Raw genomic sequence first — 21,974 nt, forward strand, 5'->3', positions numbered from 1 at the left:
ACATGTTTTTCCACATAATACTCCCTTCTGTATCATCGGGTGTGTTGATGATACAGCAGTACTTTGAAAAGTGCTCCACTACTGTCTCTGGGATGATCCTTCATTGAGCTGACACCTGTTCTGCATGCTTTGAGGCAGATGCCAAGGCAAAGACAATTGTGTCATTACTGCCATATGGCCAACAAGAAATTATAAGGATGTATCCCCATTCCAGAGATGCTAAAATGTGAAAAAATGTGCAAACAAGAATTAATGAAATATGACATCACCAAAGACAGAATTTTCCCATTCAATCAAATTCACCAATTGCTACTCTGTTAATCTGTGCAGGTTACCAACAAAATCAAGAAAATGGTCACTTGTATTTATTGGGTACCAAAAATTGGATAATGAAAGGCTAAAGCTTATGGCAAAGAATATAAATACAAAAAAACCCAATAAAGATTAAAGGAACTGGGCAGTAAAAATTAAAAATGTGTACTGTGATCTCTGCAATACTACTACAAGAATAAAGAAATGCCAATCTAAAAAGCTATGAGAGGATAAAAAATAATACTCATTAAGCTCAAAAAGAGGCAAGAAAGGAGGAATGAAGAATAAAAAGCCATGAGGTAAAGAGAAAAAAAAGAGCAAGATGGTAGCCTTAAACCTAACTAGTTCAGGATATTATAAAACATTATAAAAACTGGACTAAACATTCCAATTAAAAAACAAAGCTTGGTTAATTATCACTTAATAAATACCATTGGCCAGTCAAAGGTTTTTAAATGCTTCAAGTCATTCAGGGAAAAAAAATGGTAGGTGACTATTTGTTATTGAAAATGCCAGAAGTATTTTTCTAGACAAAGAAGTTGGGATTAAAATAGTTTATTTCCCTAAAAAGAAACAAACCTGAGTTGTAGAGAACAAACTTATGGTTACCAAGGGGGGAAGGGTAGGGTGAGACGAACTGGGAGAGTGGGATTGACATATATACACTACTATGTATAAAATAGATAATAATGAGAACCTACTGGCATACAGGCCAGATATGAGAGGGAGTTGTGGTGGCCCAGATCAGGGAATCCGAGCCCAGGTTGGGTGAAGAGGGCATCTGCACAGGAAAGCGGCCCAGCTTCCTGGTGTCAGAGTCTGACCAGCACGAGGAGTGCGCCCATGTAGAGGGAGGCAGGTGGGGACGGTTGCAGTATGAGCAGGGTTAGGAGTGTGTCCACACAGAAGAGGTGCTCAGTGCAGAGTGTCAGAAGCCAAGTTGGGTTAGGAATATAGGAGAGATGGTACACAGCAGGCTGTCTCAAGCAGAATAAAAAGAGCATTCATACAGAGGAGGGGCCAACTGCAGTGTGTCAGAACCAGAAAGAGGTGGCAAGTGACCACTCATAGGGGAGGATAGGCAGCACTGACTGCCAGAGCCCAGGAGGGCAAACAGGTCATTGGCATGATGTGATATGTCAAGAGACCCAGCAGGAAGAGGGAGGTTTCCAGGCTGGGGAGGAGGCAGCAGTAGAAGAAGGAGACTGGTTACATGTAGGAGAACTGATTAGTAAATAAATATATTGGGGGCTTTCCTGGTGGCACAGAGGTTAAGACTCTGTGCTCCCAATGAAGGGGGCCCTGGTTCAATTCCTGGTCAGGGAACTAGATCACACATGCATACCACAACTAAGAGTTCACATGCCACAACTAAGGAGCCCTCAAGCCGCAACTAAGGAGCCCGCCTGACGCAACTAAGATCCAGCACAACCAATAAATAAATAAATATTTTTAAAAAATAAATAAATATATTGAGAGTAACTGGAGCCAGGTTTCTCACTGAAGAAAGTTAAACTGAAGAAAGTGAAGAAGTTAATTATAAATATGGAAAGGGGAAAACTAGAATAAACCCTGTGGTGGTGGATTGAAATTAGAGCTATCTATGTGAACTCATGGTTTTCGCTATGCAAAGATATAGAAATACATTTGTAAATGTGTGTGTTAGTGTGTGTATATATATGCATATGTGTATGTATGTATAGACACCTGTAGCTCTTTCCACTCAGAGGGCCTGGGAATGCTGGCAATAAGTATACCTAGTAACCAGATCCTCAATACCCTTGGCCACTAAAAAGAACCAGGGCTTCTTAGAAAACGTACAGAACGAACCTGAAAAAAAATTTTGTGCCAATAAACAAGAAAATGCTCAAAGAATGATGGGAAGATGTAAAAAGTTTAAAGGAGGTCCCAGGGACTTGGAAACCTATATACAATATGTTCCTACTTTAATTAAAATGAAAAAACATTTTAAGACGAGATAAAAGACTGGAAAAATCCATCAAACTAGTAGTAGTGATTATCTCTGGGTAATGGAATTTAACTTGATTTCAATTTCTTTCAGTACTTTCCTGCATTATCATTCCTTTTCTACAATTAACAGAAAAATACACACATAATGCTAACGATCAACTTAAAAACATATTAAAAATAATGCTTTTAAAATTATGTATCTAGATAAACAGGAAAACTAATGAAATGATAATCCATAAAACAGACTGAAAATACTATATTAATGTCCAAGAATTTCCATTGTCATGAAACATTATGTTTAGAGAACTATTTATTAAGATCCTTAGTTCTTAAAAATAGCTGTTGACTGACCTGAAAAGAAGAAATACAATTAAAACTTAGGGAACAAATCAGACTAATAATGAAATAGAAGACTCACCTATGAGAAATGTTAAATTTCTGGACAATCCTTTCCCCATTGGCTAACCAGATCTGTATATTAGTGATGGGTTCCAGACTGTTTAGTGGGACAGTAGACAACTTATTTTTATTCTCAACTTCAATAGTCTTCGCTTTAGAAACAATTTTTGGTGTAGCACTAAGAAAATCCAGAAAACAAGTCAGATGCATGTTTTTCATTAAGCAGAACTTTATCATTAAACCATTACTATAAAAACTTTACAGTAAGTATAGCTTTTAGGAAGATTTTAGCTAGTCACAGCTGTTCCCTAACACATAAAGGTATTAATATCAGTTATATCCATTATACATGATTATCATAAGAATCTAATAAAATTATGCACATATAAGTAAGTTGTAAGCTTGTGGACTGTTACGCAAGTATACTTGAAGAGTATACCTATGTATTTGAATCATGCCTTACAGAACAATTTTATAGTGCTGACAGATCTATGGACTTTACCTTTACCTACTCCCCAGGTTAAAATTTCTAAAAGAAATTGTAAGTTCTCTGTAGAGAACAGTCCTTGGGTTATAAAGGAAATGAAAGGAAACAAAGTATTCCCTCATCACTCTGAAAGTCACATTGGGATATTTTTACATGTGTGGATGAATATGCATTTATATAACTTACCAATCTTGATAATTAATATATGAGAATTCATAAAAATGAAAGCAATCCTATAGTTAACCTCTTTGCATATTCTGCCACAGGCATAATTAGATAAGATGAATACTGCAAAGTTTGAAAATATTGGGCTGGTCAAAAAGGTCGTTCGGGTTTTTTGGAAGAGCTTATGAAAAACCCGAACGAACTTCTTGGCCAACCCAATAATTAAAGGCTCTGATACCGATACTAACTTTATCAGGCATTATTTCACTTTTATTACCTCAAAATTCAGATACTGATCAGAGAACACAATGCTGAAGGCATTGGTAACTATAATACAGAACCCTGTATCCAAAAGCTAGCCTATGTACTCTGTGACATTAACGGCAAAACTCAAGTGGTGGGTGCAAGGGAGAAAAAATGATTTAGCCACCCAATTTTGCCCAATGTCCTCATTAAGCCAGGCACTTTTTTTTTTTTTTTTAAGCCAGGCACTTTTGATCAGACAAAACCAAAACAGCCACCATGACTTTTTAGTATAGTGCCAGCATATGTTAATTTACACTAAGGTGAATATGACTTAGAAGTTCTCATAAAAGTTAACATGAAAAATCTCATTTCCAATGGGAGAAATGATAACTCTATATATGTGGTCTACATAGTAAAATAATGACAAGCTGAATATTAGTCAAACCTCTGCTTATGGAAATTACAGATCATGAGCCTACTCACCTTCCCAGTCTGTGACCCTGTCCTGAGAAGGGCTGGAACACAGGTTTCGTTGACATACATACTTCATTTTTCTTATCTTCAACTTTAACATCGACCTCCTCTTTATCAAAAACTCCCTGTAATTCTAAAGGTAATTCTCTTGGAAAGTAAAGAAAGAAAGTGATAAAGCCCCTAATATGTTTTTTCTTTCTCTGAAAAACATACTGTGCATGTAAAAAGAATAGAAAAATATACAGAAATAAGAGGCATATATATTCTATACAATAAAAACTAAATGTATTTAAAATAATAGAGAAAAATCAAGCTCTTATTTCATTCTTTAAAATGAAAATATAGCTACATGCTGGTTCTAGAAAAACAAGACATAAAAAAATGTAAACACATGTAGACTTAAGAAAGAAAATGACAGCCCCCTCCCCCAAAAGTGACAGTCCTTATAATTCCACTCTCACTCTAATAAAAAGCTTTGCAGTGTATCTCCTAAATTTTCTCTCTATATAGTAAAATTCCACATAATAATTATATTTTTTCCAAAGATGGTATCATTCTATGTACACTATTCTGTATTTTGCAAACTGCTTAAAAAAAAAAAAAAGCAATATACCACAGAAATTTTCTCATGTTAGTATATGGATATATGTCATTCATTTTTACCACATGCACACTGTTATTCTGTTATAAAGTAGATCAAATGGTACAAACATAAAATACTCTTTTTATCTTTTTCTTACTGACTTGTAAGAAATATGTATATATTCCATTTACAGGATATACGAGAAACAAGTATTCCCAGTTTGGCATTTGATTTTACATAATCAAATTTATCTTTCTTATACTGCTTCTGGGATTCATGCCAACTATAGCTATATGCAACAACATGGATGAATATCCCAAAGAAATAAGTTAAGTAGACACAAAAAATAAACACATTGCATTTACACAGAGTTCAAAAAAACAGATAAAATGAAAAAATTATAAAGAAAAGCAAAAAACCATAAAGAAAAGCAAAGAACAACTTACTACTGAAGTTAGGATAGCATTACTTCTGTGATATTACTACAAATAATGTGTAATTTAATCTTATCACGAGGACGAAATTAGATAAATCTGAATTGAGAGACATTCTACATAATTTGGGCCCATAATCTTCAAGTGTCAAGGTCATTAAAAACAGACAAAAACAAAAACTGAGAAACTGTTCCCTCCTGAAGGAGACTAAAGAGACATGACATTTACAAGCAATGTGTAATTCTGAATTGGATGCTTTTGCTATAAAGGATAATATTAAGATAAAAAGTGAAACTTGAATACATTCTGAGGAATAATTGGTAATAATATTATACATCAATAGATGGTTGTATTGTGGTTACATAGGAAAATATATTTCCTTTTTAATAAAAATACAAACTGATGCCTCATCATCCTGAATACTTTACTTTAGCAACTTACTCTCAAATACTTTTAGAAAAGTTCTTTGTACCACACTTGCAACTTCTGTATTAGTTTGAAAAAGATTCCAAATTAATTATATTACATAATATAGAGCCATTTAAAATCTGTATATACGTTGTACATATACATACATAGAGACCTATATATGTGTATGTATATATTAAAAATTGGTTAGATGTAGAATACTATCAACCCTTCTGAAATAAAAACTGACCAAAATAAGTACAGGGAAGTCCTGGCAGGCGGATTCTTAACCACTGCATGACAAGGGAAGTCCCAAGATAGTCAAAATTTAAAAAAAAAAAATATATATATATATATATATATATTATATTGGGACTTCCCTGGTGGCACAGTGGTTAGGAATCTGCCTGCCAATGCAGAAGACACGGGTTCGAGCACTGGTCTGGGAAGATCCCACATGCCGCGGCGCAACTAAGCCTGTGCGCCACAACTACTGAGCCTGTGCTCTAGAGCCCGTGTGCCACAACTACTGAGCCTGCGTGCCACAACTACTGAGCCTGAGCTCTAGAACCCGCGAGCCAAAACTACTGGGCCCGCGTGCCATAACTACTGAAGCCCGCACGCCTAGAGCTTGTGCTCCGCAACAAGAGAAGCCACCACAATGAGAAGCCCACGCACCGCAACGAAGAGTAGCCCCCAGTCACCGCAACTAGAGAAAGCTGCACACAGCAAGGAAGACCCAATGCAGTTTAAAAAAAAAAAAAAGACACGTAGGGCTTCCCTAGTGGCGCAGTGGTTGAGAGTCTGCCTGCCGATTCAGGGGACACGGGTTTGTGTCCTGGTCCGGGAATATCCCACATGCCGCAGAGCAGCTAGGCCTGTGAGCCATGGCTGCTGAGCCTGCGCGTCCAGAGCCTGTGCTCCACAACGGGAGAGGCCACAACAGTGAGAGGCCCCGTACCGCAAAAAAAAAAAAAAAAAAAAAAGTGAATTAATTTAAGTCAGATTTTGGTTGGTCAGAATTCAAATTCCTGACCCTTCAAAATTACAGCTGTGGTTCTTTTAAGAAAACTCACCTTATGAAAAAATCTGAATTTATAAAAGAAAAAGTGTCTTTGAATGCATAGGAACATGTGAACAACATTAAAAGGAATCTTCTAAATGAAATATATCTAAAATATCCTTCTTGGACTTCCCTGGTGGTGCAGTGGTTAAGAATCCGCCTGCCAATGCAGGGGACACGGGTTCGAGCCCTGGTCCGGGAAGATCCCACATGCTGTGGAGCAACTAAGCCCTTGCGCCACGACTACTCAGCCTGCGCTCTAGCCTCGAGCCACAACTACTGAGCCCACGTGCCACAACTATCGAAGCCCACGAGCCTAGAGCCTGTGCTCCACAACAAGAGAAGCTACCGCAATGAGAAGCCCACGCACCGCAACAAAGAGTAGCCCCCACTCTCCACAACTAGAGAAAGCCCGTGGGCAGCAATGAAGACCCAACACAGCCAAAAATAAATAAATTTAAAATAAATAAATAAATAAAATATCCCTCTATTTACAAAGATTGCTTACCCTTTTTTGATGGAGTTCAGAAACTGCTGACTTGCACCATCAGAATAACTTCTGAAATCATCATTGACTGTGAATCCATTTTTCCATAATTTTATACTTACATCTGCCTGCAAAGCAGTAAGAAACAAAATGCATCATGTAATAAATGAAATGTACTAATAAACTAAAAGTCCCTTGAAACTTTCTTCTATCAGTGTATATTTTATATATCAATCTTTTCTTTAAAATAGAGATATAACTGACATAACATTGTATTAGTCTTAGGTATACAACATAATGGTTTGATACATATATCTATTGCAAAATGATTACAGAATAAGTGTAAACATCCATCACCACACACAGCTACAAATTTTTTAAATATACCATTCTTAACAGCAAGCTTCAAATGTAAAATATCAAAAATTACAATGTACACATAAAATATGGTTAACAATGAATAATATTTTAAAATAATTCATTAATAATTTTCTTTAAGAGAGGTCATTTGCAAAAATATTCTGTGCCCTGTCTTAGAGGACACTAAAGCTTTCTGGCCAGAACAGACTTCTCAACAGTTAGAGAAGAACTTTGAAATGACTTGAACATTAGACTTTGAACATTAAGAATAATAAAGGGGGAAAAAAAAACTATGAGTAATTAATGGCTATTCCTTCAAATATAAACTATCAGTGTTACTGTTATCAATATTTAATCTCTCAACATCTTGTTGATCATCTCCTAAGAACATTATTTATTCACTCATTCAATCAAAGAAGTCACTGTAGAAATATAGAAAGGTTCAGAAATACAGTAGAATGCAGGGATGTTTCAGGCTGAACACAGAAGGACTGAAAAATCCATTTAAGAAAATAGACTATTAGAGGCCTTCCCTTGTCTCTAGCATTTATTCATTCAGCATATGTTTATTGAGTGCCTAATACGTAACAGACACTCCATTAAGATGTTAGGGAAAATAGTCACAATAATGATAGCATATATTATTAGCCTGCCTGCCTATCTATCTGTCTGTCTATGTACTTACCTGAGAGAGCACTTGTGTGTACACTTACATGTACCAAACACTGTTTAAAGTACTTTCCCTACATATATTTATTTAATCCCTAAAATCTACAGAAGATGGGTATTATTATTATTATCCTTTTTATAGATGGGAAATTAGAAACACAGATCAATTAAATTGCCCAATATTACACAGTCAGTAAGGGTGGAGCTGGGGTTGGAATCCATACTCTTAACCACTATACTATATTACCTCTTTTTTTTACCTATAACCAAACTGCCAAGACTCTGCTCTCATGGTACTCACAGAAAAGAATGAGAACTAAAAAAATTGTACAAATGAACTTACTTACAAAACAGAAATAGAGTCACAGATGTAGGAAACAAACTTATGGTTACCAAGGGGGAAAGTGGCAGGGAGGGATAAATTGGGAGATTGGGAGTAACACATATATAAAACAGACAACTAATAAGGACCTACAGTATAGCACAGGGAATTCTACTCAATACTCTGTAATAACCTATACAGGAAAAGAATCTAAAAAAGAGTGGATATATGTATATGTGTAACTGATTCACTTCGCTGTACAGCAGAAACTAATACAACATTGTAAATCAACTATAATCCAATAAAAATTAATTTAAAAAAAAGAAAAGAAAAGAATGAGGACAGAACAAATAGGAAAAGAGCACATAAAGATACTGAGGAGGGGAATTCCCTAGCAGTCCAGTGGTTAGGACCGGTACTTTCACTGCTGAGGGCCCAGGGTTCAATCCCTGGTCAGGGAACTATCCTACAAGCTGCATGTGCCAAAAAAAAAAAAAAAGAAGACACTGAGGAAAACAGAAGAAACTTAAACACAAAAATCCAAAAATGATAATTAATATACTTATATAAGAGAGGATGTTTGAAAGGGAGTAGGAGGGAATATTCAGTGAGCAAAAGAGCTCTTAGAAACTTAAAATGGAAATTAAAGGATTGAATATAAGGTTGAAGAAATATTACAATTAAAATAGAACAAAACAACGAAGAGGTGGAAAACCGGAGAAATAATAAGAGACTCAGTCCAAGAGATCCATTATTGGTGCCCGGGTCCGGGAAGATCCCACATGCCGCGGAGCGGCTGGGCCCGTGAGCCATGGCTGCTGGGCCTGCGTGTCCGGAGCCTGTGCTCCGCAACGGGAGAGGCCACAACAGTGAGAGGCCCGCGTATCGCAAAAAAAATAATAATAATAAAAATAAATAAATAAAAGGCAAATTAGAGTAAAGGGATCTCTTTAATGTCCGACTTTGAAAAGCCAGCTAGATTCTCATAATTGCTGCTGCCTTCAGTCTGCTGTGATATGGCATTTTGATTGAAGTACATTAAAAAAAAAAAAATCAAGCCTCAAACAGATACATAGTTGCAAAAAGCATTTTAATAGCTTTTCCAAGATACTACATCAAAATGTAGTAAGTAGTAGTATCTCAAAAGTTAGTTGAGGGCTTCCCTGGTGGCGCAGTGGTTGAGAGTCCGCCTGCTGATGCAGGGGACACAGGTTCGTGCCCCGGTCTGGGAAGATCCCACATGCCGCGGAGCGGCTAGGCCCGTGAGCCATGGCCACTGCGCCTGCACGTCTGGAGCCTGTGCTCCGCAACGGGAGAGGCCACAACAGTGAGAGGCCCGCGTATTGAAAAAAAAAAAAAAAAAAAAAAAAAAAGTTAGTTGAAAACATCACACGGTAACACATATGTAGAATCTAAAAAACTGATACAAGTGAATATATTTACAAAACAGAAACAGACTCATAGATATAGAAAACAAACTTATGGCTACTGAAGGGGAAAGGTGGGGTGAGGGATAAATTAGGAGTTTGGGATTAACAGATAAACACTACTACATATAAAATAGATAAACAACAAGGGCCTCCTGCATAGCACAGGGAACTTATATTCACTAACTCGTAATAACCTATAATGAAAAAGAATATATATTACACATATTTTATATTATATATATCATATATATATTTTATGTACATTATATATATTATATATATATAAAAAAACTGAATCACTTTACTGTACATCTGAAACTAACACAACTTTTTTCTTTTTTTGGCCACGCTGTGTGGCTTGTGGGATCTTAGCTCCCCAGTGAGGGACTGAACCTGTGCCCTCAGCAGGGAAAGTTCAGAGTCCTAACTACTGGACAGCCAGGGAATTTCCTAACACAACATTTTAAATCAACTGTACTTCAATTTAAAAAAAAAAAAGTTGAGGGACTTCCCTGGTAGCACAGTGGTTAAGAATTCGCCTGCCAATGCAGGGGACACAGGTTCGATCCCTGGTCTGGGAAGATCCCACATGCCGCGGAGAAACTAAGCCTGTGTGCCACAACTACAGAGCCTGCACTCTAGAGCCTGCAAGCCACAGCTACTGAGCCCATGTGCCACAACTACTGAAGACTGTGCGCCTAGAGCCTGTGCTCCGCAACAAGAGAAGCCATCGCAATGAGAAGTATGCACACTGCAACGAAGAGTAGCCCTCGCTCGCCGCAACTAGAGAAAGCCCACGTGCAACAACGAAGACCCAACGCAACCAAAAATAAATAAATAAAAAATAAATAAATGTATTCAAAAAAAAAATTTAGTTGAGAATCTGAACATGGAATCTGAAACTTAAAGGTACATTTATTAATATGACAATAATCCTATCAGAAATATCTTTTAAGTTTTGGGAAGCTGTCAAGTGCATGATGGCAGATTATCAAAATTCTTACTTTCATGTAAAAAAGTTGATAAAATCATATCTTATCATTTGCAACAAATACTGTAAGTTGTTTCCCTTGAAGTGTCAGACTTACTTCATACATTTTGAGAAAATGTCTGCAGAATATCCAAGACTGAATAACTAGTTGTCTGTAAATCACTTTCATGTAAAAACAGTACACCATGAAAAAGCAGACTGTTCAGCTTGTATCTCAAGCAATGGTACTTTTCCTTAAGATACTTCTGTATACTGTAGAAATGTTTTACATACACTTCATATTTTATCACATAGAATATTTGTAAGATGTGTATTAAAGAGTTGGGATTTAATGAAATGTGTAAATTTTACTGCTTCATCAAGGAAATTTTTAATTGAAACGAGTGTTTTTTCCCCCTGCAAGTTCAAGGAAAGAATATGGTGTACAGAGTAGTGTCACTACCTCAATTCCTCCTAAGGTGCCAGTTTTGCCTACCATCGCTTTTGCAGTATCAGTGCAAACTCAACACAGTGAAAAAAATAATATCTTACTATTACTATGAAAACAGTTTTGACCTCTAAAGGGCCATATTTTGAGAAGCACTGGGAAAGAAAAAATTTATGGACACTTACCTGTTTCTTTTGTTCAGTGGGAGACAAACATTTGGCACCAACCTTCTGAGCTTCCTCAAAAAGGCTGTCAACAAAATATTCACAATTTGTTTGTTGATTATCACTAAGAGGTTGGTGGTCAGATCCTGTTTCACAAACCCTATACACACACAAAAAAAAGAAAAATAAGCACTATTAACCACTAATTCTCTAAAAATTTACACAAATTGTTCTAGTTAAAGGATCTAGAGCTGACACGCTACCTCCACGCCTGCAGTTGAGACTCTCTTCTGAATTAACATAGTAGATAAGTGGCCTCGGCAAGTGATTAACACTTGCGGTCCAGAGCAGGGTTTTCTCAACTTCAGTCCATTGATATTTGGGGAGGGTTAATTCTTTGTTGGGCAGGCTGTCCTGTACACTGTAGGAAGTTTAGCAGCACCTGTGGCCGTTAACCACTAGAGGCCAGTAGCATGGACATCCCCCAACCCCCCAGTGTTATAATAATAAAAAACATCTTTAGACAACGCCAGATGGCCTCTGGGGGTGGGATGGGCAAAACTGCACCAGGTTGAAAACCACTGGTCCAGAGTAAAAAAACAACGTGTTCTTTGTAAAGCTCTCAAAATGGCTTTAAAGGGGGTTACTATGTACTTTTTGGTAACACAAAGCACTCTTGAAACTAAAGGTAGTAAGGTGTGAGGAACAGTCATAATCATAGTTTTGCTCCTTTGCACACTTCAGAATGAAATTTCCCACTCAAGACTTTCATCTGTAGTGGTTTAATACTCTACTGGGTTTTTTTTTTCCTTTCTTTCTTTTTAAATTGAGGTACAACTGACATACAACATTATTTTAGTTTCAGATATACAATATAATAATTCAATGCTTGTATGTACTGAAAAATAATCACCACAATGTCTAGTTAATTGTTAACATCCATCACCATGCATAGTTACAGAATTTTTTCCTTGTGATAAGAACTTTCAAGATTTACTCTCTTGGCAACTTTCAGATGTGCAGTACAGTGTTATTAACTAAAGTCTCCATGATGTACATTATATCCCATGACTTATTTGTTCTATAACTGGAAGTCTGTACCTTTTGACCACCTTCCTCCATTTTGCCCACCCCAGCTACTGTTTTTGTATGTGTATGTGTGCTTATATTTTGTCATATAAGAAATATTACCTAAGAGTTTGTTTGATAAAAGGATGGTTTCTGGTTGATCTTTTCTAAAGTCACATAGAAAATTCATAAATGTACTGAGAGATAATTTCTCAGATTTCTCAGATAAGAATCAACACTTTTATAGTGCTTACACTGTGCCAGGATCTGCAAGGCAGATATTTTTATCCACATTTTATAGATAAGGAAAATGAGTCACAAAGAGGTTAAGTTACATGTTAGAGATTACACAGCTAGTAAGTGGCAGAAACAGAATTCAAACCCTGTTAATCTGTCTTCCAAGTCTATGCTCCTAGCCATGATACATTATAAAGCCTCTCTTAATAGCTAATATTTATTAAGCATTTATTAATACATGTTAGGAACTTTTCTAAGCGCTTTCAATGTGTTTACTCTTTCAATCTTCACAGTGACCTAAAAGGCACGTATTGGTTTGTTTGTGTTTTTTTAACATCTTTATTGGAGTATAATTGCTTTACAATGGTGTGTTAGTTTCTGCTTTATAACAAAGTGAATCAGTTATACATATACATATGTTCCCATATCTCTTCCCTCTTGCGTCTCCCTCCCTCCCACCCTCCCTAGCACATATGGTTTTTATCCTCATTTACTAGGTAAAGAAAAAGCTTAAGCAATTTGCCAAAGATGACAAAGCTATTGGTAGGCAGAGCTGGAAACTGAACTCAGGCTTCTAATGCCCCTACTCTTTTTCAATTTATTTATTTATTTATTATTTATTTTTGGCTGCGTTGGGTCTTCATTGCTGAGCATGGGCTTTCTCTAGTTGTGGTGAGTGGGGGCTATTCTCCGTTGCGGTGCACAGGCTTCTCATTGCAGTGGCTTCTCTTGCTGCAGAGCATGGGCTCTAGGCGCGTGGGCTTCAGTGGCTGCGGCACGCGGGCTCGGTAGCTGTGGCTCGCGGGCTGTAGAGCACAGACTCAGTAGTTGTGGTGCACGGACTTAGTTGCTCCTCGGCATGTGGGATCTTCCTGGACCAGGACTCGAACCCGTGTCCCCTGCATTGGCAGGCAGATTCTTAACCACTGTGCCACCAGGGAATCCCCTATTATTATTTTTAAATTTTATTTATTTTATTTTTGGCTGCACTGGGTCTTCATTGTTGCATGCAGGCGTTCTCTAGTTGCAGCGAGTGGGTGCTACTCTTTGTTGCGGTGTACAGGCTTCTCACTATGGTGGCTTCTCTTGTTGCGGAGCACAAGCTCTAGGCGTGTGGGCTTCAGTAGCTGTGGCGCTTGGGCTCAGTAGCTGTGGCTCACAGGCTCTAGAGCGCAGGCTCAGTAGTTGTGGTGCACAGGCTTAGCTGCTCTGTGGCATGTGGGATTTTCCCCGACCAGGGCTTGAACCTGTGTCCCCTGCACTGGCAGGCAAATTCTTAACCCCTGCACTACCAGGGAAGCCCCTTACTAATTATTTAAATTCAAAGTATTGATACATATTATAACATTATAAAGCTTGAAAACATTATGCTAAATGAAAGAAGCCAGTCACAAAAGACCCCATATTCTATGATTCCACATATATGAAATGCCCAGAATAAGCAAATCTATAGAGACAAATCTATAGAGACAGAGAGTGTATCATTGGTTGTCAGGCGTAAGGCACAGGAGAATGGGGTATGACTGCTAATAGGTATGGGGTTTCTCTTTGGGTGATGTAAATGTTATAAAACTGACTGTGGTAATGGTTTCACAACTCTATGAATGTACTAAAACCCACTTAATTGTATACTTTTTTTTTTTGGCTGCATTGCACCTTCGTTGCTGCAAGCGGAGGCTACTCTGCGTTGCAGTGCGCAGGCTTCTCCTTGCGGTGGCTTCTCTTGTTGCAGAGCACAGGCTCTAGGCGTGCAGGCTTCAGTAGTTGCAGCACATGGGCTCAGTAGTTGTGGCTCAAGGGCACTAGAGTGCAGGCTCAGTAGTTGTGGCACACGGGCTTAGGTGTTCTGCGGCACGTGGGATCTTCCCGGACCAGGGATCAAACCCCTGTCCCCTTGCATTGGCAGGCGGATTCTTAACCACTGTGCCACCAGGGAAGTCCCTGAATTGTATACTTTAAATGGATGAGTTATATGGTATGTGAATTACATCTCCACAAAACTGTTAGAAGTCCTAAGTTAATCTTACTCTTTAAAATCAGTCATTCAAGGCTTCCCTGGTGGCTCAGTGGTTAAGAATCTGCCTGCCAATGCAGAAGACACGGGTTTGAGCCCTGGTCTGGGAAGATCTCATATGCTGTGGAGCAACTAAGCCCGGGCGCCACAACTACTGAGCCTGCGCTCTAGAGCCTGTGAGCCACGACTACTGAAGCCCACACATGTAGAGCCCGTGCTCTGCAACAAGAGAAGCCACCGCAAAGAGAAGCCTGCACACCGCAACAACGAGTAGCCCCCGCTCACTGCAACTAGAGAAAGCCCACGTGCAGCAATGAAGACGCAACACAGCCAAAAAGTAATAAACAAAAAATTTTTTAAAAATTAGTCATTCAACTGGGGCTTCTGTGGTGGCCCAGTGGTTAAAACTCCGTGCTTCCACTGCAGGGGGTACAGGTTGGATCCCTGGTTGGGGAAGTTCTGCAAGCCACAAGGTGCGGCAAAAATAAATAAGTAAATAAGCAAGCCATTCAACTTATTTCTCTGTAGAAAAGAGTTAACATAGCAGGCCTAACTGTTGCTATCCTTTTTACTTTTCTCATGAGAGTATGGAATTTTACTATGTGCCTAGTCCCCAGTATAAACCCTAGGCTCATTTCCAATGAACTTCCCTGGTAGACAACATCTCACACGTGCTATATAACTTATTACTGGAGGAATTAAGTGTGTGTCCTGGTGGCTCCACTGGGCAAGGACTCTTAGAAGCTTATGCCTGGTTTCCCCTGGACTTCACCCTCTTGCAAAGTATCTTTTCATTGCAATAAAGCTTAGTCATTAGTATGACTATTGGCTGAATCCTGTGAATCCTCTAAGCAAATCATCACATCTGGAGGCAGTCTTAGGGGCTCCTGACATAACCTCACAATTATATAGTTAGTATCAGATATTTATATAAAACAGTAAGTACTCTAGTGAAAAAATAATAAATAATATTTGTTCGGTATAGAAAGTGTTCACAAAGTATTTGTAAATACTTACCTGTCTCCTTAAATGGACTATGAATGAAAGATATTTACCTTTTCAAGTATTTAAAACAAAGAACATAATACAAAAATAAATATTCCACTTCAGAGAAGTGAGAATAAAGAATTTTGTATTAATAAGAACGACAGACTTTGCATCTACCATTTATTGGGTGCCTGCTATATGCTAATACGATGCTCAGTGCTTTAAATTGGCTATCTAATTCTTATAAAAACCTTTCAGGTACCTACGTACACCTCCTCCTTTTTATTTCTTATTTTATTTTATTTTTTTTTTGCAGTACGCAAGCCTCTCACCGTTGTGGCCTCTCCTGCCACGGAGCACAGGCTCCGGATGCGCAGGTTCAGCGGCCATGGCTCACGGGCCCAGCCGCTCCACGGCATGTGGGATCTTCCCAGACCGGGGCACGAACCCGTGTCCCCTGCATTGGCAGGCAGACTCTCAACCACTGGGCCACCAGGGAAGCCCAACCTCATTTTTAGATGAGATACTGAAGCTCAAAGAATCTACCTAAGTTGCTCAAATGCCAGAGAAGTAATGTTAAGACAGAGATGGGATTCAAACCTAGGTTTATCTGATTCCAAAGCCCTTATATTTCCACTATGACTTCAAGATAGTATAACACAAGAGGCTAATGAAGTAATAAATAGTTACTTTAATTTTCCTCTTAAATAACAGAAAGAATATGTGGGCAGAGAGAAATTTAACACTTAAAAAAATTAATCACAAAAAGATTTATAACTTGACTAAAATCCATTTAATGCAGCTATGGAAAAAAAACTTTAAAGTACATTACTATTAGGTATTTAACAGACAATCATAATGAAAACTAAGTCAGTGAAATGTAAAAACAGAGAAAGACGGTAACAAAGGCATTAATAACAAAGAAAATGCATAAATTAACTCACCATTCTTCCTTTATACTTTCAAGATTATCTACTTCTTTCATTCTCTTTTGCCTTACTGTAAAAGTAAAAAGAAAAATAAGGTAAAGTTCTTAATACAGTATTTTAAATAAATTCATTCCAGCGTATGCAGTAAGATTCTTTACCATTAAGTTATTATGTACTCCTAAAGTAGCACTAAAGGGGTCTTAAGAACAAGTGACCTAACTCAAAGCTGTCACTTTCACTTAAAGTAAAGCAATAAAAAGTAAATTTTGGGTTCGGATAATCTGACAAAAGAAAGATTTCATAAAAGTTATGATGAGGGCAATTCCGGGGCGGTCTAGTGGTTAGGACTCTGTGCTTTTACTACCAAGGGCCCATGTTCAATCACTGGTTGGGAAACTAAGATCCTGCAAGTGCTCGCGGCCAAAAAAAATTTATGATGAAAAATAATGTATGCTTTGGTTTAATAACAAATAAAAGTGAATGTAAACATTTCACTCAATCTCCAATAGTAACAAAATATCAAATCAATATAAACTCATTCTTTTTTTCCAATGTAGATGATTTTTGTCAAAATTTCTTTAAAACATCTTTATTAGAGTATAATTGCTTTACAATGGTATGTTAGTTTCTGCTTTATAACTAAGAGTATCAGTTATACATATACATATGTCCCCATATCTCTTCCCTCTTGCATCTCCCTCCCTCCCACCCTCCCTATCCCACCCCTCTAGGTGGTCACAAAGCACCGAGCTGATCTCCCTGTGCTATGCAGCTGCTTCCCACTAGCTATCTGTTTTACGTTTGGTAGTGTATATATGTCCATGCCACTCTCTCACTTTGTCCCAGCTTACCCTTCCTCCTCCCCATATCCTCAAGTCCATTCTCTAGTAGGTCTGCAGAGTCTGTCACACAGAGTGAAGTAAGTCAGAAAGAGACAAACAAATACCGTATGCTAACACATATATATGGAATCTAAAAAAAAAACAGAAAAAAAAAAAAGACCAAAAAATGGTCAGAAGAACCTAGGGGCAAAACGGGAATAAAACAGAGCTCCTCCACAACAAGAGGAGCAACCTCAATGAGAAGCCCACGCACAGCAACAAAGACCCAATGCAGCCAAAAGTAAATTAATCAATTTTTTTAAAAATGGAGAGAAGCAAGGGTGAAAAGTTATTTTTGGGGGGGTAAAAAACTGGATTATTTTCTCTCTTTCCCAAACTTTCTGCAATACTCTTGCCCTTACAACAAAAATAATATAAGAAATAAGGAAACAAATGGATGTTTAAAAGAGTCCAAGCCATCTGCCCTTTGAGAGGTCCTGAAAGCAATGACAGACTAGAAGCAATAAGCATACCAAAAGCCTACACCTTGGCTTCTAAATATAATTTTCCAAGAAAAGGAATCATGGCTCCTTAGAGAAAAGGCTGATTCCAGGGCTGGGACAGAGAAAGAACAAATGAGCCCGAAATATCTTGCACCAGAAAGTAAGACGGTGCTCAATGAATGATGAAGACATATCAAAAGGACACTGAAGCCACCTGAAGGGGTTCCCACTGGACAAGTCTGGGAAATGGAACATCAAAGTAAATAATGATACTAATGGATTATAACTCACTGAATAAAACAGAAACCCATGAGGAGTCCATACTATTATATCTTAAAAAAATCAGGAAAAGATGGACTTGTAAATAAATTCAACAGTCATATGGAATCACCATTACCAAGATAAATTCCAGATATATCCAAGATCTAAAATTTAAAAATTGAACCTGAAGGTGATGTCAGCAAAATGAAAGAATAGGCAGCTCCAAGCTCCTGTCCCCACAGAAACATTGAAAAACAAGCAGAAACTATTAGAACCAACTTAGAACTCTGGAAAGTAGTCAAAGGTTTACAGCTATCAAGCAAATGATGAATCAAAAAAAATACAACTTAAAAACAGCAGGGAAAACAAACCAATTCAAAACTGGGCAAAGGATGTGAACAGACATTTCTCCAAAGAAGAAATATGAGTAGACAATAAGCACATGAACAGGATGCTCAACATCACTAGTCACAATGAGATATCACTTTATACACATCATAATAGCTATTATTTAATAAAACAAAAATAATAAGTGCTGACAGGGATGTGGAGAAATTAGAACACCGGAATATTGCTGGTGGAAATGTAAAACGGTACAGCTGCTGTAGAAAAGGATTTGGTGGTTGAGGCATTATTCACAATAGCCAAGAAGTGGAAATAATCCAGATGTCCATCAACAGATGAATGTCTCAACAAAATGTGGTATATACATATAATGGAATATTAATTAGCTGTAAAAAGGAATGAAGTTTTGATACATACTACAACACGAATAAACCTTGAAAATATTAAGTGAATTAAGTCAAACACAAAAGGACAAATACTGCATGATTCTAGTTACATTCATATTTCATACAAAGCAAATTCATAGAGATAGAGAAGTAAAATAGAGGTTTTTAGGGACTGGGAGAAGAGAGGAATGTGGAATTACTGCATAACGGGCACAGAGTTTCTGTTTGGGACCATGAAGAAGTCTTGGAAATGGACAGTGGTAATGGTTACACACCATTGTGAATATTATTAATGCTGCTGAATTGTACACTTAAAATTGGTTAAGATGGCAAATTTTATGTTATATATGTATGTATTTTACCACAATAAAAAAAACTTTTAAAAAAAGGCAAACTTTTTTTTTTTTTTGTGGTAGGGGGGCCTCTCACTGTTGTGGCCTCTCCCGTTGCGGAGCACAGGCTCCGGATGCGCAGGCTCAGTAGCCGTGGCTCACAGGCCTAGCTGTTCTGCAGCATGTGGGATCCTCCCGGACCGGGGCATGAACCCGTGTCCCCTGCATCGGCAGGCGGACTCTCAACCACTGCGCCACCAGGGAAGCCCAGCAGGTGGATTCTTAACCACTGCACCACCAGAGAAGCCCCTGTCCATGTTATATTCAGAATCGAGTCCAGTTCCACACTGAGGTCTCTTTTCCCCTATCACAATAGTTCCTGAACATAATCTGGTTTCACTGATTTAACTGCTGTCCAGCTCTGTTTCTTCTTTGACATGTATACCTAGAAATCCCATTATCTAAAAATCCATCCCAATGATACTTTAGCAAAAGTATAAAAAGGTGAATACACTACACTATTCACTGTAGTATTATTTACAGCATTGATTGTAACAGCAAAGCCTGTAAAAAGCCTCAACTTGTCCATTAATAGGACTTCTTTTTTTTTTTTTTTTTTTTTTTTTTGCGGTACGCAGGCCTCTCACTGCCGCGGCCTCCCCCGCCACGGAGCACAGGCTCTGGACGCGCAGGCTCAGCGGCCATGGCCAACGGGCCCAGCCGCTCCGCGGCATGCGGGATCCTCCTGGACCGGGGCACGAACCTGCGTCCCCTTCATCGGCAGGCAGACTCCCAACCACTGCGCCACCAGGGAAGCCCCTAATAGGGACTTCTTGAATAAACTATGGTAAATCCACACAGTGGGATGTGCTGTTAAGTGAAAAAAGCAAAATGGAGAAAAATATGTATGATATGGTACTGTTTATCTAAGAAAGAGGTGAACATGAATATATGTATATTTGTTTACATTAGGAAAAAATGAAAAAGTAAACCAAAAAATAAATAATAAGGTTACTTATAAAGTGGGAGAGAGTGCACTGGGTGAAGGGAGTAAGGGCAGAAGCTGGATTTCTCTGAATGTATCTTGTTTTTTAGATCAACTTTGGACCCATGTAAATATTTTATGTACTTATAAAACAAAGTTAAACTTTAAAAAAGCAATCCCTAAAAACTGAAAGTAAAAATGAAACGAATTAACTGAACTGACAGAGAGGAATTATTTCACGTAAATTTAAAACATGGTAATTTTACCATATATCCTAGTGGGATGAACCCAAAGAGGAAAAATGAAGTTTCTAGTAGTCATATTATTAGCAATAATATATTAGTATTGTTTATATGAAAAGTATGGTATAAAGATAAAGCAGTGGGTCTCAACCAGGAGGCAATAGTGCCCCTAAGAAGATATCTGGCAATGGCCGGAGGCATTTTTGGGCTGTCACAACAACTGAGGTGGAGGGTGCTACTGGTATCTAGTAGATGAGGTTAGGGATGCTGCTGAAAATCCTACAATGCACAAGACAGCCCCCACAAGAAAGTATTGCCCAAAATGTTAACAGTGTTGAAGTTGAGAGACGCTGAGATAAAGCAAAGAAGTAATTATGATCTGTCCCTAAAAACCAAGATTTTTTTTCAGAGTAAGAGTAAAGAGATAGAAATATAAAAATCAAAGAAGCCAAGCAAAAATCCTGTAATTCTATATTTTAAATCAGAAACATCATTATGAACATCATCATTTCTCTTAAGAAAATACATAGTAGCTCTGTCCACTGAAAAGGCCAAAAAGCAATAAGCAATCAGACAACAATGAGCACAGCACACCTACCGCCCAGATTTGTGGTCTCCAGATACTATTTCCCACCAAAAGGAATCAGTTTCTTAGAGAAATGGCTGTCTCCAGGTCTGGGGCAAGAAATATGCACTTTATGCCTTGTATTGACATCTTGGATTAATGTCAAAAGGAATCAGAAGTTGGGAATTCCCTGGCAGTCCACAGGTTAGGACTCGATGCTTTCACTGCGGGGGCCTGGGTTCGATCCCTGGTCAGGGAACTAGGATCTCCCAGGCTGCGAGGCACAGCCAGAAAAAACAAAACAAAATGAAAGAAAGGATTCAGAAGTCAGTTTGAAAAGGCTACCATTGGTGAAAGATGGGACTGAAAAACAGCTACATGAATTGAAACACATCAAGTACAAGTTCATATTGATACTCATTAAAACACAGAAACTCATTCACTGGTCATCTTTCCAGAACAGTAGGGTACTAACTTATTTTGAAAACTGGCAAATAAGGGAAAGAATCAAGTATTCATCCTGCCTTTCCTGTATGAACTAACTCAGAGTAATCAAAGAGTTAATAAAAGAAGTTTCCTTTATAAATGAATTCAGCTAAATGAAGGTTTATAGAATTAGAGTATCTCCAATTTGCAACCCCTAATGCAAACAGACCTAGGCAATGATATCAATGGCTGCTAACATCACACAAAGAAAACAGACATAAATATATGCCTCAGTGTGAAAGCTCAAACCACCACGTGTGAAGCCTTCTTTCTAAAAATGAAACTGAATCCATTCAAGCCTCTAGGTCTAAACATCAGATTACAGGAAATATAGGGCACAGAGGAACATGATCAGATGACATCACAGGGACACAATCAACAAAATCCAGAACTCGGGAAATTCTTCAGGAGAAATGATCCA

At 38.1% G+C, this 21,974-nt stretch overlaps 1 protein-coding gene across 1 annotated transcript in view; it reads right to left on the reverse strand.

The window, feature by feature from the left end:
* The window catches only part of UBXN2A (UBX domain protein 2A), a 39,266-nt gene that overhangs the window by 6,162 nt on the left and 11,130 nt on the right, over positions 1-21,974 (reverse strand). Inside the window, exons 2-6 of the mRNA XM_079940984.1 lie at positions 16,643-16,697; positions 11,414-11,552; positions 7,051-7,157; positions 4,064-4,201; positions 2,702-2,860 (exon numbers count right to left, since the gene is read on the reverse strand). Coding sequence (XP_079797110.1) covers positions 2,702-2,860; positions 4,064-4,201; positions 7,051-7,157; positions 11,414-11,552; positions 16,643-16,683 — 584 coding nt within the window. The 5' untranslated portion in view covers positions 16,684-16,697. The remainder of the gene's footprint in view (positions 1-2,701; positions 2,861-4,063; positions 4,202-7,050; positions 7,158-11,413; positions 11,553-16,642; positions 16,698-21,974) is intronic.

This window comes from Stenella coeruleoalba, assembly GCF_951394435.1.
Source record: "Stenella coeruleoalba genome assembly, chromosome: 13".
Taxonomy (NCBI): Eukaryota; Metazoa; Chordata; class Mammalia; order Artiodactyla; family Delphinidae; genus Stenella; species Stenella coeruleoalba.